This window comes from Sinohyriopsis cumingii, chromosome 6 (assembly GCF_028554795.1).
Source record: "Sinohyriopsis cumingii isolate HCF-2022 chromosome 6, ASM2855479v2, whole genome shotgun sequence".
NCBI classification, from domain to species: domain Eukaryota; kingdom Metazoa; phylum Mollusca; class Bivalvia; order Unionida; family Unionidae; genus Sinohyriopsis; species Sinohyriopsis cumingii.
Genome location: NC_142966.1, coordinates 146087894 through 146113847, shown reverse-complemented (window position 1 = coordinate 146113847; position 25954 = coordinate 146087894). Strand labels below are relative to the sequence as shown.

Genomic DNA, 25954 nt, shown 5'->3' with positions numbered 1-25954 from the left:
ATGTGAGATAGGTTTCCCCTTAGATACAGAGGTTGGCGCCAAATCCTGTTAGCAGTTACTTCCTACTGGTCAGGATACTGTTACAGGAGAGTTTGCAAATACCATTCATTTTATTGTTTTTTTTAGTTTGAGTGACTTTTTTTAGTTTACTGACCACATGGAAGTATACTTTTAGTTTCTTATTGAAGTTCATTCAACCATCTTCATATTTTTTACTTAAGATATATATTTCATAAAAAAAATAAGTTAATAGGTGCCATCTTAATTACCTGCCCTACTAGTCAATACTACTTGTAATTCCTCTCTGTATTTGATCTTTTTGTAAGATATATTGAATGAACTATCACATATTCCAGGTAATGTGAATATTGCTTTATGTATATTTCTGTGGTGCTGATATTAACTCAAAGCGTATACTTAATCTTTAGATTATTATGATAATCAACTAATTTCACCTGTACATGCCATTGTTTTGCTGTCTATTGACAGGTATCAGCAGTGGGCATGATTGAGTGTGTTAAAATGCATGTAGCTGAAAATAATCACCACACCTGTATTAGCAGTATGGAGTGTAATTTCAATCATACTTGAGTTTTGTTTCTCTCAAAAATCTGAAGTAGGTGGGCAGTTATTGTGGTCAAACAGTTGATCTAGGCTAACCATAGAACCAAGAGACACATAAGGATGTTACAGTCATCAGCATGCTACCTCATTTGTCAACTTCCTTATTGTCAGTGTAATTTGAGGCAATAAGAACATCTATTTGGAAAGGTGGCTGTTTATCTTTGCCATCACACAATAACACCTCTGCTATCACCCCCAGTGTTTTGGCTAGAGCATATGCACAGTGAAAAAACTACTGGTCCAGTATCATGTTGGTGTGGTGGCCTGCCTGGACTTTCCTGGACAATCCATCACCAATTTAGACTGTGGCACCAGACTTCATTTGGCGCCTAGACCTTGTTTACTCTAGCTCAGCAGTATTTGCTTGTGTCCGCAACCACTGGAAATGGGTATGCAGATCTGTACACCCAGTTTTGGACTCAAGATGCATACTGTGTCTTTCAGCCAAATCATGTCAGTTCCATCATCGGTTTTGTCATCGAAGCCCAATGTGATTGGCACCAGGTTAAGTGAAGAGGTCTCCCACAATATCCAATACTGAACCTATAAATGCGTTGTGAACCAACACTAGAAAGGTCCATCACTTATCATGCTTCTACTGGGAAACATCTTTGCTAGCCATGGTTCTGATATGATAACCCTATCTACACCTTGGCGGATCGAACAGATACATTGGTGCTTAGTCTTAGCAACATCTTTTGGATTTCATGAGTTGTCTCCCTTAATATGTAATGCCAATGAACCAATAGTGTGGTGGATTGCACATTAGCTGAAAATGGTGGAGACAATTGACCTAAAAAGAATACTTTGTTAATTTAACATCTGAAGTATGACTGTACCAGAGGGAAGCAGTTACACGCGTATTTGAAGGAAAGGAATTTCTGCAAACACTGACTGGCAGTTGAAAAATGCTTTTTTATCAGTCCATTCAAGTTGTATGCTCCCCTTGTCTCGATCATGTAGGAACAGTGATCAAATTTGAACAATTTAATTTTTATTGGATGCATTGTCTTACATTCACAAAGACACATACAAGACCGACACTGTGCAGCAGGGGATTTTACCATATTTTTCTCTCCATTTCAAGGACCAGTGTTTGCAAACAGAGACCCATATGTCTGTTCCCAACAATGTTTAGGATGAAGATCCTGTATATACCTGAATTTTAACAAGAATCATGGACAGTCATGTTTCACTTCACAACCAACATGATGATTACAGTTTCAGGTTACATGCAGATGTGAAGACCACTGTTGGTCTTCAGTCATTGTCTATCTGCAGGATGAACCTATTGAAATTAGGTTCTCCAAGGACACTAGCAAAACTGACTTGGGTATCAATATTCTGCACTCGTTTAGGAAGTATTTGAGGTTGGCTTCTTTGGGATCACTCAGTGAACATCCTTCTCCTTGTGAAACTAAAAGTGAATGCCTTTTTATCATTGCAGATGTTATCTTGACTAGGTGATCACACTCATCAGACAGCTTGACCATCATCAGTTACATTAGAAGTGCTAGGTCAAACCAGGTTCCAATACCCATGACTTCTTGTTTGTGATTTTCTCCACTGGCATCATTATAGAGAAACATTCATTCAAGTTCATTACATCCAAGGCAGTCCAAGTGAACTACCTTTTGTGAAGAGGATGAAAGTCGAGCTTCCAAGCTTTGCCCTGCCAGTCTCAGACCGGCAGTTGAGTCCTTTCACTGAAGTGGATGTCTCTATACATAATCCCCTACCCATTTGACACCAGACATCTTTCAGAAGTCAAGGAATTTGAGCGCAGACCAATTCTATTGTCTTCCCTCAAATGGGAAAAATCATCGATATGTGACTTCCTGATTGAAATAGAGGTTCCTTGGAAAATCTTGCCATCTCCCTACCTGCTGAAACAAATGTGCATGCAAGTTTTCCATCCCTTCTTTGAAAGGCTGAACCTATACATCAGACTCGTATCAAAGTCCTCATAAAGAAACTTTTCTCTGAGCAGATAGTGGACAGAAATGCTTGGGCAAGAAAACTCAACACCTTGAAAGTTTATGTGGAGAAATGGAGTTTCTTCTAGTGTTGTGTGCAGAGGAGCATCTCCTAAAATTCTTGGCTCCACAAATAGGTAACATACTTATGTGGCTTTTAGAGGGGAAGTTAACACCAGTCACAATCAAGGACTATAATTCTATGATTTCAGACACCTTTTCAATCATGCAGATTAGGATATACACCAGAACAAAGACCTCTCCAACCTTCTAGTCAATTTCAGCATGTCTTGACCAAAGGCCCTGGCTTTTTGTTGAAATGGAACCTACCATGGGGTCTGACATGATTGAACAAGGCTTTCAGTCTGTGTAAAACCTTACTGACCCACCTTTCATACAAGATTTTATTCCTAGTTACTAAAGCTTCAACAGGCAGAATAATTTAATTCACACCCTATTTATTGACCTAGCATTTTAGCAGTTCCACTGCTTTGGTTTGGTCTTTTCCTTGTTGAGCTATTTTCGTTGCTACTAACTGGCTGTTGGACATGGGAAATCAGTCCAAGATCACAGTTGAATTACCAGAATTTTGTTAAAGTGCAACTACACTCTGACCAACACTATTCAAGCCACTTGATGGAGGTCAGGACAACATACAGGTTAATCTAAGAAATCTTTTGTCACAAAAGGGCTAAATACAACCAGCTTGTAGCTGTATCAGTGGTGCAGCAGGCTATCTTCGCTGGTTGATCAGCTGCTTCATAATGGTGCAGGTTACTCTACTTCATCTTGATTTGTGGCAGTAATATGTTTTTCATGACAGCGTCAGTTTGATGACCTGTACTTTTTCTCCTATGACACTTATAGCTGCTTTACATGCACCTCCTTGTTCCCTTACATTTTCTTAGATAATTTGATCGTGTAAGGTATTGGAAGAAGAGTTTGAGTTTTTGGAGTAAAATGTGTTTCTTTGGTGACATTCTGTTAATAAGGGCATTCCTAGCCTTACCCTCAGTCACATTCCAGGAGGAGAATATACATTTGTTCCAGTAGTAATTCGCAATTTATGGAATTTGCCCTAGAGTTGGTTTGATATTATTTATGCATCAAGAAACTGCACTAGTTTACCTGTCAATAGTTTATTGCAATACAGATATAGAAATGAACATTTTCTTGTTGTCTCTGTTTTACGATGAAGTAAACAACATCTACTTTTACAACTATCCATACATAAGTAACTGTTACAAATTCTTTATAAATATTGCTTTATAAACTTTACAAAGTATTTGTTAATCCTCTAAAGCGTGGTTGCCAATGTGGGTGGTACCGCCCCCCCTGGGGAACAGTGGGATTACAGTAGGGGTGCTTATGTTGAATACTGCTTTTAATGGGGTAAGGTAGGAGGCACTGAAGATAACCATGGGGGCGGTGGGCCTAAAAAGATCGGGAACCACTGGTCTACAGGCTTGAAAGCATTTGTGAGATATTGTTAAATCATTTTTCACCATATTATCTGCAATTGTATGCTTGCCATGTTGATTTATTGTTAATCTAACTCTCCAAAAAGTGCATAATTGTGTAATCTGCATAAATTTTAAACAAAATTAATGTGCTTTTAGTCAAATTTAATAAAAGATACTGTTGTCTTGAGTGCTGGGTCTCATTTTGTACAGACTTATGTAAGGATGCTTTCTATCAAATACAGTCCAGTTTTTTGGACAGCTGTTTCATTGAATCAGCTTAAAGGTTTTTTTTGTGTGTAATGATGGTCATAATTGATAGCAGATTGGCATCATTCATACAAATTTTAAAGCACTTCATATACATGGTGAGCTCAGAGTCATTTTGTTTGCTAAAATACACAGTTGGGAGCACCATCTACTTCCATGGACATTCATATAACTGTGTTTTGGAATAAAATATTCTCTGGATTTAATTTTGCATACTAGAAGGGCACTGTTTTACACTTTTTACGTCCTTTTTGACATTTCATTTTCACTTAACAGAGAGCAAGATGGAGTGATATGTTCACAGGCAGACTGAAGACAGAGATTCCAGCCGCTTTGGTGAGTAAAACTGAGAAAAATGGACTGGCATAGCTTACATTTAGTGCAATATGTTGATGTATAAATTTGATGCAGTCATCCATGTATTGAGGATCTTGACAGGAAAGATTAATCTCCGTGATAAATCCTTGTCATGTGCCAGCCATAAATCATGTTACACTATTGTTAATATGTCCATCTGTCTGTTCTTTATTTTGTGTCTGCATAGTAACTAAAGTTCGCCACCATCAACCATTACCTAACATTACAAATAGCTTGTATTTGAGGCAAGGGTAAACATATCAATTTCAGGCACCAAAGCTCTATGTTTCAGAAAATGAAAGAAGGAAATCTGTTGGCACACTGTAATTTGACTTTACATACCAGTTACCTTGAACAAAATTTTGTAAATGGCTTTTATTTATGGGAGAAAGGCTTTATTATGTGTTATCAAAAGGCCAAAGATCAAGATCATATATGAACAGAAATGGTTTCTACACAATATCTTGAATTCTTTGTTACCTACTCTGATCATGTTGTGGGGTTTGACGCCATTTTTTAGCACATGATAGACTATGCATGGCGGCCAGTATTAATGGTGGAGGAAGAACCACCAACCCACAAGAAGTTACTGGCAAGCTTTCTCACATACCCACATTGGCCAAATCCTAGACTCGAACCCACACAGACAGAGGTGAGATGGCAGTGATCCATAACGGATAGCGCTTTAGACCACTCTGCCACTCGGGGCCCCTACTCTGATCAAACTTTGTGGATAGAGAACATTTGAGATAAAGACTATTTTGATGGTCAAGGTCATGGACTGAAAGAAGGAAAATAATTACACAGAACTACTTGGGAAGAGATTGTGCCAGGTCATAGGATCAGGGGTTTCTCACAGAAATGATTGAAAGTCCTACAACTTTTAAAACCCAATGGGGAAAGCTTATACTAATTGCCTTGGTTCCCACAATTTATTATACCCAATGTTAGATTTGATTTTTTAAAAATACATTTATGTTGGTTAAATTGCTGGCTTTTGTCTTTTGTCAGCGATCTCGATGACTCATATATATATATATATATATATATATATATATATATATATATATATATATATATATATATATATATATGGATACATAATATGTTTGAATACCTCCAGGTGACCGAGTGGTCTAAAGTACTTGCCTTTATTGATCACAGACATCTCACCTCTGTCCACATGGGTTCAAGTCTGACAGTTTTTACCATTAGCCATTAATTCTTTCTAAAGAAGGTAATTAATTCAACATAACTTGGAAAGAACAATTATGATTTACTAAATCAAATAATCTGGATTGGGAAAATCTAAAAAGTGCAGCTTTAAACTGCCAGCTCTTTTCAAGGAAATTGAATTATATAAAAAAAAGACACCTGATCACTCTCGTCTCCAAAATTTCATATAATCCATGAATGATTTTGTGAATACTGCTTTTCTTGGATATTCCAAATCCATCCAAACAATTTTTAACCATTTAACTATAATCCCTCATTAGCTTCCAAAGCAAGCCTTTACGACCTAAGCCTCATTGATTGAAAGATTAAATTGTATGTTAGATCAAGTTGGAATAAGATAGGATTTACAGTCATACTTTTTGGTAATCAAGCAAACAAAAACTTTTACAAAATGTAACAGAGCTATAGAAGTGTATTGGGGGCATATGCTGTGGATGTGTTTAAAATATTTGGAAAATACAGTTGGAACTCCTTAGTGGTGTGTGTTATTTTAATGAGTCTATCATATTGAACATGAACACGGAATCTTGTAAATTTGTTGTTCATATTGTGGTCCATAACACTAATTCTGAGCATCAGATCACAAGGTCACAGGTAAGCATTAAGGATTCCTCAGCTACTTTCAATTATCATACTTTCTGTGAGTCAGCATTCTATGCAGTAATAGGAAATGATAAAATTATTGAAAGCTGTATTATTTGATTCATTATGGAATTCTCATTGTTTAATTTATTACAGAAACATCTTGGAGCTGCCATCGTTAAGGCAGGGGCAGGTCTTGTTGAATTAGATCTCAGTGATAATGCTTTTGGTCCCACTGGTGTGGATGGACTTGTGGAATTGCTGAAGAGTAAAAGCGCATATTCACTGAAAGAGTTGCGGCTCAATAATAATGGATTGGGTATAGGAGGTGGAAGAGTGAGTATGATAAAATGTTGGTTATTTGTACATCAACTGCAAGGACTTTTGACTCATAATGGCCAGTGGAATCTATGATCCGTCCAGACAAAATATGTTTCCTGGCCAGGAATTTTAATTAAGTTCAGACGGTGTTTTGATACCTGATTTGCGCAGTTATTTGTTGATTGTTGCAATGAATTGAAAGCTGACCTAGTATTACTATGTTAATTATGTCTTTTGTATCAAGTAAAGGGGATGGAATAAATGAAAGGTTACAAGGCATGCATATCTATCCTGCATAAGAGCTTGTAGCCCGGTAGTGTCAGGTCAATTCATTTCTAGTGATCAATCGAACACTGTTTTAATTCTTTTGTGTACGTAATATAATTAAACTACTTTCATTTAGCGTACTCATTCACAAATGTGATCAATCAAATAAAGACAATTGAGCGAAATGAATAATGGATGAAATAAAATTTCTGGTTCACATATAGCTTTTATTAATGAGAATCTAGTTTCAGAGTTTGTAGTTAACTTGTAAAATCCTGAATAGGCACTCCAAGATTTCCTAATGGTTGAAAAGTTTCACGATTACTTGCAGTGACATCATGGCAATAGTATTTGACTAAATTACAACAAAAAAAATGATTTTTTATGTTGATGTCTGTTTCACGAACTAAATGTTCCATTTTTTTTCTATAAAGAAAATTGAATGGAATCTTGTTTGATTGTGAATTTGAATCAATAAATAGTCTGGTTCCCTGCTTGTTGTCTTTGCATTGCATTCCACAAAAGTAGAATGCAAACCAAGGATAATATTGATCTGGGAACCAGGCTTCTCAACAACAGCATAATGTAGTGATGTAATGCACAATGTTTTTGCATACATGTGAAGGATTGTTGAAACCAGTTGGAATAATGTTAACAATTCTCTCAGCAGTTGGACATCTTGAAAATAAATGTGATTTGTACATAAAAATGGATAACTTTGTTAGAAAAAGTGCTTTATTGACAAATATTCCCAGTGTTTTGAAATGAATATTCAGCCATTAAACAGACCAGTCCCCCCCCCCCCCAGCAGTTTTCATGGTGTCCTGCAAGGATGGCCTCATTTCATATTGAGGTCCCTCGATAACTTGCTTATAGTACGGTCTATGTTTTTAGACCCTGTTGTGCATGAGTTATCGAGGGAGAGGCGTATTATGTTAGCAATGTTATTAAACTACCTATAAATTAGCGTACTGATTCACGGGTGTAATCAGTGATACCAAAGCAACCAAGCATAATGAATACTTGATGAATAAAAAGCTTAGTATCACATTTATGGTTGATTATGAAGTGAGTTCAGATATTTTTGGGAACTTAAAATTCCTGAATTGGTATTCAGATTTCTTTAAGCATGAGAAGAAGCTTCATTATTACTTACAGTGAGATCATGGCATCTGTATTTTACTAATAGAACAATGATAAAAAGACTTGAGATTCTTTGACGTTGACTGCAACAGTCAACATCAAAGAAACTCAGATCACAAAATAAATGTCCCTAGTTTTTTTAAAGTAATATTTTGTTGTGAATCAGCAAGAACAAAAAGCAGTGACATAATACATAGTATTTTCACATACTCATGATGGTTGTTTAAACCTCTTGGATTATGATGTTAATAATATTTCAGAATTTGTGTTGGAAAAAAAAAGGTAATATACAAAGTAATGATAAACTTCAGTCATTATTCTGACTGAAAATAGTAAAACATGCTTGGTTTATTGGTTATGAAAATTATGTATACAGGTGTATACATGGTAGAAACAAGATCAGATATGGAAGTTTTTGTTTGAACTTATTTGTTAATATTCCATTCCTGAAAACCCCGGTGTGGTTGTTATAATCTTTGATATTGTAGCATCTATAAATAATTGATTTGTAAAGTATGACTTTCACAAAAGGTGACATTTATTACCTGTGGAGCTGAAACAAATAATGAGCAATATAAATTAGAATACCTTTTTTTTGTGAATATTCAAATAGAATTTTTTTATTTGAAAGTGTTTTTGTTTGCCCAGCAAGTTTGGCAACATTTTCCAAAGTAAACAATGCAAAATTTGACTGTGCTATGTTAGATTAATTAGTTTACAATAGAACAGCGTAAAACTTGGTAAATCACCTGAAATTCATGTTCCAGCAGGATAATCGTTACATCAAAAAGAAATTTGCTCCCATCATCAACATTTCTGTTCATCATACTCTTTTAAAGATAACAATACAGCAAGATGATGAAGAAGCTGATGTAGAATAGGGGTCATATCAAAATAAAAAAAGCCTTTACTTTTCAATCAGACAGAACTTAAAAAGAATGTAACTGTTGTCAGACATTCATTTTGTCTGGATGAGTAATAGTCAATCCTGCAAACCTTTACCACTTGCCACACGCAGGGCTCAAAAGGAAGATTTAAAAAACTAATCTACATGATCATTATAATAAAATCATTACTGATCCTGCCTTAATTTAACTGGTCCTGTTAAAATCAAATGGGACTACCACGTTGACATGTGCTCTGTGCTTGACAAATCAGACTGGCCAGATTGCTGGTTTTTACAAAAATTATCTGACTTTCATTTAATATAATTGAATTTCTCTACAACAACATTAAAATGGAGTTTGTTGTTAATATGACATAACTAATGGACTTCCGATGTCGTCATTTGAGATTTGTGAAGTGACTAGTAATGCAGATGGTGAGTACCGGGTCAGGTTTCACCAATGCCGTAGTTTGGTCTAGTCTGTAAGCGGAATAAAGACATAGCAAGAAAATAAATAATTTTTCTATCGATTTCATGCAGGTACAAGTTGATATAACATAAGTTTAAATTTTCCAGGCCTGCTGATAAGTGGCTATCATATGTGTCCACCGCACCATGGCAGCAGATTCCAAATTTTAGATATGCATTGCAACGACCCCATACCCCAACCTAAATGTCTAAAATATGAAAAATGGGGTGGGAATATTCGGAGGAAACCCAGATTAGAAAACGGACTGCTATACATTTTAATCCAAATTTGTAGTCCAAATTGTTGACTCTCAGAGCTGAAATGAGAAATTGTCGTCCCTTGTGTTATATATTAAAAAACTATTAGAGCCCCTGTATCAATACAGGTTTTGGGAGTGGTTTAACAGATTACAAGAAGACAAGTTGATTTTACAGAAAGTTCAGTCCTTGTTTATACAACAGTATATAATTTTGAATGTCTTTTGTCAAAATTTAAATCAGCCCTTTTGAAAATGTTTTTTAAATGATGGGTTTTTAGCCAATCTTCTTAAGAAGATTAGGGTGTTTGATAAATCTTGATTGGGATTTTATTGGCACAGATAAATTCAGGGATAAACTCTGTGTTGCAAGACAAGATTCTAATTATTTGTGTTTATTGTTTTTTTAAAATACTGTAATAGGAAATGTTTACTTTCTATAAGATGCATATATATATATTGCTATAGAATTCTTTAGAATTAAAGGTATGAAAGGAGAAAAAATAATATATGTTCATTATGTTGTTCCCACTTAACAACGTAATGCAGCTCAGCAAAATAAAGTTAGAATGTTTATTTTGTACCTTGAAATGATTTTCCATGCCAGTTTAAAGGAATATACTCAAACTTGTTTTATGTGACTCATTATGTCGTTTTGTACATGATCATCTTTTTTGGCTTAGATGTTTTGGAGAGTCTTGAAAGAGAACTATCTTTTGATTTAGAAAATGCATTTTTTATAATATAAAATGTTCTTTGATACCATTCTATAATTGTAATATGTAAACCTTGAAAAAAATTAATTTCATCCAGGAAATGACCTGGAAATTTATCTTTAGAAAAGCGTGGGAACCATGAAAACAGCTGTATTTCACCAAGACTTGTGAGAAGTTGAAAGCTCATGTTCAGTCTTCTTGAAGGTGCTTTTATTTGGAGATGCCTCGGTTTGTTCGGCTTTGGAGAAACCAACATTGTTTTATTTCCTCTATCCCTTTGCATTGTGTAATGAGTATAATGAATGTTCTTGTGCCATCTAAGTGCAGAAAGTCAGCACCATCACAGATTTTCTTAGGATGTACTAAAGCCATTCATTTGTCTGGCATTTCTGTACCTTTTTAAGTTGCTTTTCTTGGTTATATTTGCAATCACATTCTCTCACCATCATCTAATTTATGCCATTTTGATGGCAACTGTGCACCTTGCAGATGCATAACAATTATCACTGCACAATAATTAGAATATTTATCAACAGTAATTTAAATATTAAGACACATTGTTCAGTATAATTCTGGATTATTCTTTGGTATAATTCTTGATTAATTGTTGCTCATACCTTATACGTTTTGCTACCAGCAGTAGTGAAATCAATGCTTGGGGCCATTACACCAGACTAGTTCCATGTGCACATAGACTGTTTTGACGGTAATTATGCTAATTAAATGCTTCTCCTTTTGTGGCATTTATTGTACCTTGTCAGTTGCAGGATGTTGGGAGGTACTTAGTTAACACAATAGACAGTTAACCATTCAACAGAATGCCATCTCATGTTTTATTGTGATATATTTGACAAAATACCACTTGTTAATATGATAGTGATGGGTGGTAATTTTTACTGCTTCATTGGATAAGTGATGGTTTGTGTACTAGTGATCCATCTGTTAAGTCACCCAAGATCACTGTGCTTTGGAAAGTTAATGCCCATATAGTTCTGTATTTAGTCTTTATATTCAAGTTTCATAGAAATTAATTACACAAGTTTAAAATGTCCAGCAATAAATGTAGTGAGAAGAATTGATTTGAAGTATTAAGTCATCTATTATGTGAAACAGTTACTGGTACCTATTTATTTTATCATGTTTCAGATTAAGATATAAAAATATGAATAGTATCATTAAAGATAACATGTAATCTTGTGAGTTTTGATACTGTTTGGCTCAGATTACAAAACACATCTTGTTGATAACTTATTTTAGCATTCAACATTTTTACCTTTAACTCTGTTCTCTCTGATTCTTTCCATCGCATTTCAATATTTTGACTGATGGGAGTCATTTCACCTGAATTGTTCAGTCCACCATCAACCTCGAGTTTTATATACCTTATTTTGTTTTTAGGTTGGAACTTAATATGCATTAATGCAGGTATTTAATCTAATATTTTCTCAAATGCTGATGTTAAAAGTGTTTACTGAAATGTCATAAAAGCAACTTTTTTTCTCATGCAGATGTTAGCACAGTGTTTACTGGAATGTCATAACAGCAACTTATTTTCTCATGCAGATGTTAGCACAGTGTTTACTAAAATGTCATAAAAGCAACTTATTTTCTCATGCAGATGTTAGCACAGTGTTTACTGGAATGTCATAAAAGCAACTTATTTTCTCATGCAGATGTTAGCACAGTGTTTACTGGAATGTCATAACAGCAACTTATTTTCTCATGCAGATGTTAGCACAGTGTTTACTGGAATGTCATAAAAGCAACTTATTTTCTCATGCAGATGTTAGCACAGTGTTTACTGGAATGTCATAATAGCAACTTATTTTCTCATGCAGATGTTAGCACAGTGTTTACTGGAATGTCATAAAAGCAACTTATTTTCTCATGCAGATGTTAACACAGTGTTTACTGGAATGTCATAACAGCAACTTATTTTCTCATGCAGATGTTAGCACAGTGTTTACTGAAATGTCATAACAGCAACTTATTTTCTCATGCAGATGTTAGCACATTGTTTACTGAAATGTCATAACAGCAACTTATTTTCTCATGCAGATGTTAGCACATTGTTTACTGTAATGTTATAAAAGCAACTTATTTTCTCATGCAGATGTTAGCACAATGTTTACTGGAATGTCATAAAAGCAGCACAGAAGCTGGAACTCCACTTGCTCTTAAAACATTCATATCAGGGCGCAACAGACTGGAGAATGATGGAGCACAAGCACTGGCAAAGGCGTTCAAGGTTTGAATACAGTATAATGTGCATAAAGAAGAACAGTCTTACTAAATACAGTTGTTGCCAACTTCTGCAATTTGCATTTCTTATTGGAACTTTGATTCAAGAATAGTTGTTATATTTCCTTGGATAATATATTGTAATAACCTGTATTTAGAGAGTGAGGTATGCATGCGTATATACGGTAAACACTATTCATACAAGCCGTCCAATTCGGTATAGATTTTTTTTTTTTAAATTATAAACCTGTGCATTAGCAGTGAATTGCTCAAATGAGTTGACTCTACTATTTTCTAGGATCCTGTGTTTTGTTTACTTGTCGATTAATAGTTAGCTGGTGTAGTCTACGTGTTTTTGTGATAGCGAAAATAGGGAGTATCATGCCGGCGGCTAGCATCCTTGATAATTTGATTAATGGCTATTTCTAGTTAACAGCTTAAGACTGTACACTAGGGGTGAAACGATTCATCGATGCATCGATACTTTTGCCATTTCGATACACATATCGATACACAAGGTGAAGAATCGATACAAAACGATATCTACCTTATAATAGCTACATAAATCTTCAGCAGTTATGATAATTAAATTAGGAGCTCATTAGACCAAACTGTCGCGGTAGTTGTTTTGTATACACAGGAAATATAGCGTGTGAGATTCAGTTAGTCATCTCCGTTCCCGCACCCGGACCAGTTCTATAGATAAGAGTTTCCTTGTACTAGGAAATTACATTATTTTTTGTTTTTTAAATAATACCATAATTTAAAAATATAATCAAAGACATAAATTAATAATAGTTTCTGAAGGAAAAATTTTTTTCTTAAAATTATTATAATAATGTAAGTGTCAATTCTTTTCTCTTTGCGTGGGACTAAACTATCGGTATGGGTGTGGAACCGGTGATAGAACTTATGATTATTCTTAATCACTAAGGCATTTGGGATGCTTTCATGCAATGAACTACAAACAGCGGGGTGACCAAGGTGATTCCAACATCCGGTCAAATGGAGCAGACGCAAAAGGCCGAAAAAAATTGAACTCGAGTTACCTGCGATTAGAAGATCATCGGCCTGGAACTATTTTGGATATCCTGTGGAGTATGAGAATGGAGTAAGAAAAGTAGACAAGTCCAGGTGTGTTTGCAAACTGTGTTTTACAGCTCTTAGGAATACTGGAAACACCACAAATATGTCTACACATTTAAAACGGCACCACCCAACCATTGCCATTGGAATTCCTTTTAAAGATGACAAGATTTCAGCTCCCAAGGTCAGTGTTTCTCCTACTCCTAAGCCATCACATCCAACAACCACTGGTCAGCTCAGATTGACTGAAGTTTTTCAGTCTCCATTAATTCCATCATCGCAAAGATCACAGACAATCACTAAGCATATAGCGATGTTTATTGCACATGATATGTGCCCTTTCTCAGTGGTTGATTCGCTAGGTTTCAGAAATCTGATTCGTACCCTGGAACCTCGCTACATCATCCCATCAAGAACACACTTCGCAGAGAAAGTTATCCCAGACCTATACCTTCACACCAGACAAGAAGTGCAAAGCACCATATCAGAGGCAGAATCAGTGGCCATTACTACAGATGGTTGGACTTCAAGGGCTACAGAGAGTTACATAACAATCACAGCTCACTTGATTGATAAGGAATGGTGCTTGAAAAGCTTTGTTCTTCAGACGAGACCTTTACACGAGTCTCACACTGGTAAAAATATAGGAGCAGTACTAGTTGATGCCAGTAAGGAATGGCAACTGGAAAGGCCCCACAAGTTACTCCCCACAGTAACAGATAATGCTGCTAACATGGATGTTGTTATTCAAGAGGCAAAGTTCACACCACATATCAAGTGCTTTGCACATACTATAAATCTAGCAACCCAGAGAGGGTTGCAAGTTCATCAGATGTCACGCCTTCTTGGGAGGATCCGGCACATTGTCTCGTTTTTCCATCGCAGTACAACTGCTACTACCCTGCTGAAATCCAAACAAGAGCTGTTGCAGCTTCCTAAACACAAACTTATCCAAGATGTCCAGACACGTTGGAATAGTTCTTATGATATGATTGATCGATTTTTAGAGCAGCAGCCTGCCATTGTAGCTACTCTATTAAGTAAGGAAATCAGACAGAGGGAGACGGACTTAAACACTTTATCAGAGGATGATGTATCAAATGCAGAGGATATTCTCAAACTGCTCAAACCAATGAAAACCATTACAACGATATTGTGCGATGAAGCAGCACCTACCATATCAATGATTTTTCCTCTTAAACATCATATTATTAGTGCAATGGAAGTGCAAGAAAGTGACTCAGCACTTGTGAAGGCAGTCAAGGTGGCAATCTCCCAAGACCTAGACAAAAGATACAATGACAAGGACACGCAGCAGTTTCTGTTGCAGAGTTGTGCCCTAGATCCAAGATTTAGGGCTCTAACTGATGTAGACGATGCTACAAGGATCCAAATATATGCTTCCATTGTCATGCAAACAGTGAAGGTCAATGAGGTAAGTCAAAAATTTACATATGAGTATCGTTGTGTTATCTACGTGCAGCAGTTAAAGTATAACATAATATTATTGTCCCCTTTCAAGATTTTAAGGATATATGAAATTTCTTTTGGTAGCTAAAATTGGACACTTGTCCCCAAAGGTTACCCTAGATGCACCACTGATCTTGGTATGCCCCAGAGTCACCTTCAAAGTTCTTATGTCATCCGATTCTCTCCATCTCCCTCTGAAACACTGACACACACACACACACACACACACACACACATAGAGCAAACACACAAACTATTACATAACTTCATTGTTTGAAGTTCATAACTTCATATACACAAATATTTCTTAATATTCAGTATTGATCTTATATTGATAAAATCATGTTGTTTTATTTATATTAAATGCCAGTGAATTAATGCTAAAATGTTAATTAACATAAAATTGCGAGATTCGTATTAACTTAAGGAGTACATATTATATAATTTTTATTTTTATTACAGTGTGAAACAGTAGTGAAGACAGAGAAGACTGATGAACTCACTCATGTACTACCATCTAGTCTTCCCCCACTACCACAGCTTCCTGCAGTACAAGTTGCAGAACGAGATAACAGACCAGCAGCAACAGCGAAGGTTGAAGTTGATGAGCCTCCAGTGAAAAAGGGTGCACTTGAAGATCTTTTTGGAGATGTGTACATGGTCAAGGTGGAGCCATCAAAGTCCCTCTTTCAGAGGGCTGACACAGAGATAACACGTTATAGGAATGAGACATCTAGTATACATATTGGTGACAACCCACTGATGTGGTGGAAATTCAACGAAACATCATTCCCTTTGCTGGCCAAACTAGCCAAGATGTTGTTGACTATTCCAGCAACATCAGTGCCATCTGAAAGAGTCTTTTCAACTGCTGGAGATGTTGTATCAGCACAAAGAGCCTCTCTGACTGGGGAGAATGTGGATATTTTGATTTTTTTGAAGAAGAATATGAAACTTTGAAAGTTGTGACGAGTAGTCTGACAGTCTTGTGCATATGTTATGCAGAATGATCTAATTCAGTTCATTTATGCCTTTTACAGAGTCATCACAATTGCCAGATAGTTTAGAACAATGAGTTTGTGACTTAAGAAGACTCATTCATTTTCTGGAAAACGCATTTATGTTGATGAGGATATCATTTTCAATCATCATGAACTTTTCTTTAATTCGGTTATTGAATTCAAATACACATGACAATTTATGTGAAATTACATTTAACACTGTTTGCAGTTAGGTGCTTGCGCGTTATAGACTGATATAGCATATATCAGGTTCAACATTTGCAGTTAGGTGCTGTGTATTATAGATTCATATAACAGATCTCAGGCTCAACCAACGTTGTTTGCAGTTGGGTGCTTGTGTGATAAAGATGGATGTAGCAGATCTCAGGTTCAATACTGCAGTTAGGTGCTTGCAAGTTGTAAATTGATATAGCAGATCTCAGGTTTGACACTGCAGTTGGGTGCTTGTATGTGTTATAGATAGATATAACAGATCTCAGTTTTTACACTGCAGTTGGGTGTTTGTGTAATATAGATTGATATAATAGATCTCAGGTTTAACACTGCATAATTATTATTTCTGAATCCCAATAATTTTAAATTTATTTTGTATTTTTGTATTACATGTACTTTTTAGTGTGTTATTGTGTTGCAGTATGTTATTGCATGATGAATCAGACACAAAACTTGTAATAGTCCTGTGCATCTGTTAGGCAGAATTATCTAGTTAACAAGGTGACTCACTGCTGATACATTGCATATTTGACACTGTTTGAACTTGAAAATACCATTCAACATATACATTCACATGATTAATCAAATGTACTGTGATAATCCCATTTTCAGTTTGATACATGTATCGATATGTATCGTATCGTAAGCTGTGTATCGTATTGATACGTGGCACAGGCGTGTCGTTTCACCCCTACTGTACACTACATACTCAATGTGTTTATAGTCCCTGGGGTTTCATTTGTATACGTCATCGCATTTAAGTTTGTTTTTCCTCTTCTTTGTTTCTTTGGTACATATAAGTGTTGACTACCCTTTCATGCGGTCTACCTCGGTAATATTGCAAGAGTGCATAACACGGTTTCCGAACCATTACTATAGCAACAGACTAACACGGTATGTGCTGCGAAATACAAAACTGATTTTTTTTTTCTTTTTCTATTTTTACTTATGGCAATTCATTCGCAATGTAGCAATGTGTAAAATATCCAGCTGTAATTTCCATAAATAATCACTGTGAAAATTAACTAAATATACGCATGCAATACTAGCGCATGATGGTTTGAACATTCCAACAAAGACTGTGGGTTTTGTGGGTATTGTGGGTTTTGTCAGGAGTATATAAGGCTTTGTGGGCTGCTTGAGAGGGGTCAGTCAGCTAGCAGCCATCAAACTAAGTACATCACAGTTATTGTGAGTTTTATTTTTTTATTTTTTTTTTAATTTTGTTTTGTTTAGTTTATTAGAGAATTATGTAACTTTAGGCAATATTTTGGACAGTAAATATTTTTAGAAAGTTTATTTAAGTACAAATCAATTTTTATTTAAGTTATTTTTTTATTATTTTTAATTCCTTTCTCTTTTTCAAATTATACACATTCTAGTCTTTTCTAATTTATTTTACAAGCAAAATAGATATTGTTTTATCATTTGTTATTTGAAATTCAGTTATATGGTCAAGTGAGTGTTGTCCTCACAAACCAATACTTTTATTCATTTCTTTATTTATTTTCTTTATTTAATTAGTTTTAGGAAGCTAAAGACATACAGAAAAGTTTCGCTACATTACAAATATATAATTCCTTTTTCTTAAATTATAGGTCCAACAAAGTTCTTAGGGAAGTAAAATGTCTAAGTCATTGTGAGTGTTTTCCTCACCGACTTGACATTCTAAATTCAATTCAACAATACTTGATTATTCTAGCAATCTATAAAACATAAGTTATGTGTCTATTTTATAATTTATTAGTTGTCTAAGTCATTGTGAGTGTTTTCCTCACTGACTTGACAGCCAATTTACTTCCATTTATGCCAGTTCACTTCAAATAAGTATTACGCTGTAGTTGAGGTGTAAAGTCAAGCAAGTGTTTTCCTTGCAGATTTTTACATTTAACAATTACAATCAAGTCATAGTTTCTCTTCTGTAGTAACCTTTATTGCAACTAAATCCACATATGGTAACTCTAATATAATGTTCACTCATCAGAAGAAATAATATAATGAACTAATAGCATAGTGCTAATGTGTATCCTGACCTTGCATGAAATTATCATATACCATACAGTACCTTCAAACAATGATAATATTTTGGCTTAGGACAAAAACAACAAGACTGTCATGGTCATAAACTGACTTTATTCGCTGTTTCTTAATAAATGAATCATCTTGTGTTATGGTTGAAAAGAAATCAAGAGTTCGAGTTTACTCCATTCTCCCCCTCCTTAGTCAGCTGATAAGAAGCATACTCATCCCTGGTGTGATACTCCAAGATAGTATTATCAGGAGCTAGCTTGGCCGTTACAATATATAAAATTTCACAATGCAGATAGGTGCCCATGTAAGATTTGTGAACAGACCAGTCAAGTTTCAGACTTGGTTTGCTTAATTTTGTCATCTTGAAATTTACATAACCAGGTTTTGCATATGCTTTTAAGTGTTATTCTTTGAATGTACAAAATTGCCCATTTATGCCTTAGTTCAGGAATTGACACATCTTGTGCATCAAAAGTAATGTTTTTCTTCAATGTCAAGTCACTGATCATTTTATTATGCTGTTTGTCCATTTCCGCTATGTATATCTATATTATATTTGTTAATTTTCATGATTACAGATTGTAAAAGTCATTTAGTAAATAATATATTATATACTGATCTGCATTATAGTTTGTTCTTTTAGATGTTTTCTTTTTAGTAAACACATTACATAGTTTCATATAGAAGTAAACATGCTGATGAAATGACTTCAGGTCGTGGATTTTATAGAGAAACAAGGATTACCAAATTTCTGATTGGTTAGCTGCTAAAGTAATCGACTTTTTGACAAAATTAGTTATTTCGAAATGATTATTTGAACTTTGTTCAGATGCTGAAAATGTGTCATAGTTTTTCTTATAAAGGATGTTTACCTGAGAATTACTTATTCCTAGCATAAACATCATTGTGGAGTCAAATATTTGTATGGATTTAATTTATTTATTTTCAGTTATTAATTGGAATTACAATCTCATCTAAATTCTGTTGCTTTCCAGGCTATAGGTACATTAGAAGAGGTAGCAATGCCACAGAATGGAATCAACCCACCAGGAATTGCGGCTCTTGCAGAAGCATTTGAAAACAATCCTAAATTACGTATTCTCAATCTAAATGATAACACCTTTACAGAAAAAGGGGCAGAGACCATGTCAAAAGTAAGTCACAGCTTGTACTTGTTCTTGATTTTTGTTAAAGATAACCCTTCACATCATAAAAAACTCAGATGTTGAGAGATTATTTAAGAAATGAACTGTGACATTACTTTCTGAATGATAATCAATCATTTTGATTTTTCCAAAGATTTTTAAACTCATTGATAATCATTTGATCAAAGTCATGCCCTTGCTCAGAATTGTCAATAGTTGTGTTTAAAAATAACCTGTAAACAAGGTAATGCTAGTTATCACATTGTATTCTTAATTTTAAGGTAAGACTTTGGGTGTAAACCCATGTTGAAGTAATACTAATAGTTTCGTTGAATCATATTCTGTCGTGACACCAAGTGTTCCAAAACCAACCAAGAACCTGGTACAGGTGTGTACAGTTGATAGTTATGGAGAGGTTTTGCACATTTTTCTTTCTTCAGCAACAGTATTTATTGAACACACACACACACACGCATATATATACACACACAGTGCAACCCCGCTATAATGCTAAATATGATATGACTTGGTTGTGGCTCCCAAAATTTTGTATATTCATTCGCACATGAAAAGATCATGCATGAATTTGAATATAATATGATCGTGGCGTGGTTCCTGAAATTTTAAATACATGTATATGTGTGTATTTTTCTCATACCGGGAAAGAATATATTTTTTAAGTGCGAGAAATAGTGTGTCAAACATTTATTATCATTTTGGGGAAGAGTTCGCGTATGAATTTTAATATAATACGATCGTGGCATAGCTTCTGAAATTTAACAATATCACCAGGTTCTTGAAGTGTTATTCCAAAATAAACATTATCGGAAATGTTACTTATTACTGGTCCATGAGTAAAGCCAGTAAGTTGTCTTTGTGATTGTCTTCAATTAATTCTGTATACAATCATTGCTCAAACAATAGCCAACATGTGTTTATTCTTTAACTGCATACAAAACCAGGCTGCAGACAATGTAGTGGTTGATAAAAGATTCTCACAGTTTAATGAACACCAAAAAACAAAAACCGCCAAGATGTTTGCAAGGCTTGGCGGTGTTATTAGACACAATCAGTTGACCAGTAAATAATGTCCGCTTTATTAGCTGGAAATTGAAAGGGTATAAAATTGTACATGCGTTCAGCTTATTTTTTTTTAAAGAAAAGTGACTCGTGACCATTGCAGGCCTACTGCACTTAGTTCTCTGGTTTTACTTGGGTATGGTGTTTGTTTATGAACTTGTTATTAATTTCCTATTTTTTATAAAAATATTTTACCGTTATGGAAAAATAAGTTCACAAACGCAAGCCATTCTCTGCACTTTGCACAATGGTTAGTATATTAGTTTTCACACGTTTCTTTCGATATTCACAAAATCTGAAGTAAAAGTTATATGCACGCTGAAAGCATGTGTTGATTGTTAATTATTCTTGCTGTATAGTCATTGAAACGAATTGGCTTACAAGTGCTCATTATTGGAAATTTGCAGTGGATAAATTTTCATAGAAATGCATATGAGAAAATTTTAGCATTATGAAATTTGTACAGACACCGTTCATAGACCTTGGAACGTAATGAATTGTATATGTGCTGCGTCTTTCTTTACCTAATTTTACTGTTAATTTTTCCCGTTGAATTCAGACACATAATGAATTAATGAATAGTTTAAATATGTATGCAATTTTTGCAATGGAATTATATATATTATGAATTAATTGCACGCCCTGGCAGTACAATATCAGACGGCAAGTAAATGGTGTTGATACTCTGTTCATGCTTTATATTAGACGTTGAATTCAGGCTCAATGATCTGGGGAAAAAATTATTGAATATTGTAAATCTGTGTGCAATTTTTCAGTGGAATTACATGCATTATAGATGAACTGCATGCCACGATGGCATGATAGTAAACGGTGTTGATACCTTATTCATCATATACATTAGACATGAATACATGTGTATGTGCCAATGAGTTGTTCTCTGAAAAAACCAGCATTGACACGACCCCAATATTAACGCGATCCAATATTTTGGACCCCAATTATTACATTATAGCGGGGTTCCACTGTATATATATATATATATATATATATATTTGTTTTGCATTTATGAAAGATGAGGAAATAATGGAAATTTATGATTTAAATTGCATGCTTAATTTTGTGGACTTAAAAACTAATGTAAGGAATACCTGCTGCTATAGTAATAAATGCATAATTGCAAATATTGTATCCATTTTTAGTAACGAATATACAGTAAAATTTAATGCTAACCATTGAAATTTGCGAACATGTAAAACATCAGTCATGGTGTGGGCCATTTCTGAAGTACACCTATTTTTCAATAATAGTAGTTTTTTATCCATGAAAATATCCATTTTGTATGGATCTTGAAAACACAGGAATATTTAATGTTAGACACTGTTTCTTGCAGAATAGAGAGATTATTATGGAAGAAGTTACGGTATCTCATTCATATATAGGTTGTTTAAGTGAATAAAAAAAGGTTTCCACAAATGTATTTATTCTGTTGATAATTACTATTCATTTTTTATTACACTGAGCAAATGGAAGACAACAGCAAATAGTTATTGCTAATTATATTTTATATATTTCAGTAAATACTGTATCAGCAGATCATCAGTCCCACTTTTTCACAATCCAATTTAATCACACTTGTCTGAAGTGTTACTTCGTTATATGTGGAGAGAGTCCACTTTGCATTAACTGGTTTTAGAGTAAATGTTAAGTCATTATCTGATTGTACATGCCCACTGCATTCCCATTTATTTGACTGAGGAATTATTGCCTGAGCCAAATAACATGCATGAAAGCTTGATTTTGAATTCCTTCTTGAAGAATTTGTTGGCAGATTGATCTAGGGTTTCATGCATGCAGCTTGCACAAAGGTATGATGCCATTTTATTTAAAGAGACAGCAGTCTCTTTTTGCAATGTGCTTTAAAAATACCCGCACTATTGCTTTCTGTCCATGAATTGTAAGGGGCAGCGAGCCATGTAGAATTCACATGGTATCAGAAGCCAGTCAACAAACCGGACTCCTTCAAAGCAGGCAGGCCCTTAAGTAGTAGTTTTTACTATGTACTTTTCCAGAGTATTTACAATCATCAGTATTGTGATAGTTCAAAAAGTGAAGCCTGACTTGAACAGAGATGTTTGTATATTGAAAATAGAAAAGCTTTTATTTTTAAAAATCCTGTTTTGCTGTAATTGGCTTTGTTTAAGGGCTGAATCCTTCATTGTGTCAAGAGCTTTGTGACAGAAGTCATTAAGAACTAATTGATCTTTTAATTACAGCAAGGAAATTTACCTATTTGCTTCTGTTAATGTGCGAAAGGTTGGTGTTTGATATGCGTGCATTTTTTTGCTAACCATTAACAATTGATAATTTACCTAATTAACCCAATTACTGTAGTAGTGATTAATCCTGTTTGCTTGTTAATGCATGGAAGTGAATGATCATATCTTTTATCGAGACACATATATCACCACTCAATATTTTACCATTTTTACAGATCCAGAATATTAAGTACCCATGAATATAAACTTTTTATCCAACGTTAAATTGTATCAATTGAATTTAAATTGATTCATAGTATATCATGCAGAGGATTGTCAAGTGCAGTTTGTTACTTGGAACAGATTTGTTGACAAACACCATTAAATGAAAAAGAACAAATAAAAACTGTCATGGTGAACTAGATGGATGATCATTTCAGGTTTAATGCATTGAGAATATGAGTACAAGCTATGGTGTCAATATATTCATTGTGTTACATAGTATTTAGAAATTTACACTACTTAGTGTTTAGATATTTTGTGTTCATTATTATAGTAAGTATATTGTAAGGTTACCACTAAAAACAATTTCTAGTCTTCAAAGTTATCATCTGAGTTATTTAAATTTTGTCAATAATATCAACTGTTTTCATTTTTTTGTTGTTATGGACAAAGAAGGAAAAGCCAATACAGATTATTCCTTAATATTTTTATTTTGGAAGATTATTTGGTTTGGTTTGGTGCTATGTGGCACATCAGCACATTTAGGTTACTCAGTACTGATATGATTGGAGTAAAGTGCCTTGCCCAAGGACACACAATGGTAACCCAGAAGGATTCTAACCTGCTCTCATTTGTCTGTGAGTCTGGCATACTACTCACTTAACTGCCATGGATCCAATATAATACTTGTAGCAAATAACTATTTGTCTACCACTGATGTGAAGATGATATATTTATATATAAAAATATGCACACATGCTTATTTCCAGATTTATGTTACACTGAGATGATGATGCATTTTATCTTATTTGGGTGGATATACTACACACTAAATGCCTGATGTATTTTAAAATATAATAGCCATACAGGAAAATAAAACATTTAATCAGTATATTTGATTAAACTAAATTTTAAGCAGGCATCCAAGATTTTTAGTATGTAAGAAATGAACTTTCATTTTTGTACATCTGCTAAAAGACTGGATGTTATGATACGATGTTGTTTATCTATGTAGATGGTTTTTACTTGGAGTAAGGAAGAACCCTTACCGTTTTGGGCTCAAAACCTCAATGGTGAAGGTTACTGTCTTTTACAGTTACCAAGCTTTGTGCAGAGCTTGAATTTGGGATAAGGAAGAAAATCCAGACAATTTCAGAGTGAAAGGATTTTAAGTCAAGGTCACTAACTGAAAGAACTTCTGTAAAATAACTTGAGCTCTTCACTATCTGTGGTTGCCGTAATTTGTGGATGGCTTGCACTTGGTGTAAGGAAGAACCCCATTGATTTCCTCCTCAAAATGGCAAAGGTCAAGGTCCCTGTGACTGAAAGAAAACTGGTTTCTGTACAATAACTTGTGTTTGTGTGTGCTTGAACTTAGTGTGAATGAAAACCCTTATTTTAATGTCATCAGGTCAAATGTCAAGGTCACCGATTGAAAGAAGTGAAATGATTTCTGCACAGTAAAATTGGTTTATAGTAGCATATTCCAGCTAAACTTTTTGATGACCTGCACTAGGGGTAAGGAAGAATACTTTTGATTTGGGATTAAAGGTCAAGGTAATTGACTGAAACTTGCACCTGGGATAAGGAAGAACCCATTTGATGTTGGAGTAATAAGGTCACAAGTTAATGTCACTCTGAAAATAAGAAAACAATATTTCTGTGCAAAAGTGTTAATTATCAAGTACTGTTTAATATGTGGCAAGTGTATATTATGCTATTCAAGGTACTCTTGTTTTGTGGCAAGAAAGGTATATTTCTATTCTCTGTCCACACACTTGTAGTAAATAAATAATACATGTTCATAACTGCATTTCAGGTCCTAGTAAAACTAGCAAACCTGGAAGTGATCAACTTTGGAGATTGTCTGATCAGAACTCGTGGAGCAAAAGCAATAGCTGAAGCCCTTGCACCTGCCCATGAGAAACTGAGGGTAAGTTAACAATTTCTTTACATTTGTATCCAAAAACACCTATCATTTAAAGATTGGTTTTCTCATCATTTGTCCTTTTTTTAAAGAAGAAAACCTTCATTTCTGATGCTGTCATTTTAGGAATCATAATTGTACAGTATTTCATTTGCTTAGTTTCTCAAAAATTGCAATCTATAATTGTGAGATGCTGAAGTCATCTTCTGACCAAACCTTACTTTTAATAGAATGCCCTTGTGGTTTAGAGGATTCACACACAAGGACAGGGTGAGCATAAAATAACATTGCTGATGAAGTCCAAAATTTAAAATTTCTTGTTTATTCTTTTGAGTTAAAATGTATGTATTAACTCTTATCTGTAAATAAACACTATCAAGCTACAAAGTAAATGGCATAGTGTCCATTCTCGTTTACCAAATGTGGTTTGTGTTCCTAAGAATGGTAATAGTGTAGCTGCACTTACCTTGGAAAGAAAAAAATGTCAAGGGAGGCAACTCAAATTAAGGTAAGTAATTGGACCTTATTGTAGTTACCTCACTTGTTTTCATGATGGTAATAATGATAATTATGTATACTTAGTGCAGTGCCTAATTTCTTAGAAGCTGTAAGTGCTTGACAGTATTAGATAACATATAAACACATGTACAAAGATAAGATTACAAAAACAAACACTGTGAAATTAATTAAGGAAGTAAACATTAAGTCTTTAAGTCTGTCCTTGTTGTCAAAATAGTT

At 34.5% G+C, this 25954-nt stretch overlaps 2 protein-coding genes across 2 annotated transcripts in view; both read left to right on the top strand.

Moving 5' to 3' along the window:
* Positions 1-25954, top strand: part of LOC149798210 (ran GTPase-activating protein 1-like) — a 110902-nt gene that overhangs the window by 8081 nt on the left and 76867 nt on the right. Inside the window, exons 3-7 of the mRNA XM_089963296.1 lie at positions 4607-4666; positions 6662-6841; positions 12677-12811; positions 19622-19780; positions 25109-25222. Of these exons, the coding sequence (XP_089819422.1) occupies positions 4607-4666; positions 6662-6841; positions 12677-12811; positions 19622-19780; positions 25109-25222 (648 nt within the window). The remainder of the gene's footprint in view (positions 1-4606; positions 4667-6661; positions 6842-12676; positions 12812-19621; positions 19781-25108; positions 25223-25954) is intronic.
* LOC149798211 (E3 SUMO-protein ligase ZBED1-like) lies at positions 13278-16465 on the top strand. The gene is made up of 2 exons (XM_089963295.1): positions 13278-15325; positions 15823-16465. The coding sequence occupies exons 1-2, from the start codon at positions 13994-13996 to the stop codon at positions 16318-16320; spliced, it is 1830 nt and encodes a 609-aa protein (XP_089819421.1). The 5' UTR covers positions 13278-13993; the 3' UTR covers positions 16321-16465.

Excerpts from the sequence above, each read along its gene's own strand:
- LOC149798211 (XM_089963295.1), top strand. The coding sequence starts at position 13,994 with ATGTCTACACATTTAAAACGGCACCACCCAACCATTGCCATTGGAATT. Across the intron at positions 15,326-15,822 it reads AAACAGTGAAGGTCAATGAG|TGTGAAACAGTAGTGAAGAC; the intron begins GTAAGTCAAAAA and ends TTTTTATTACAG.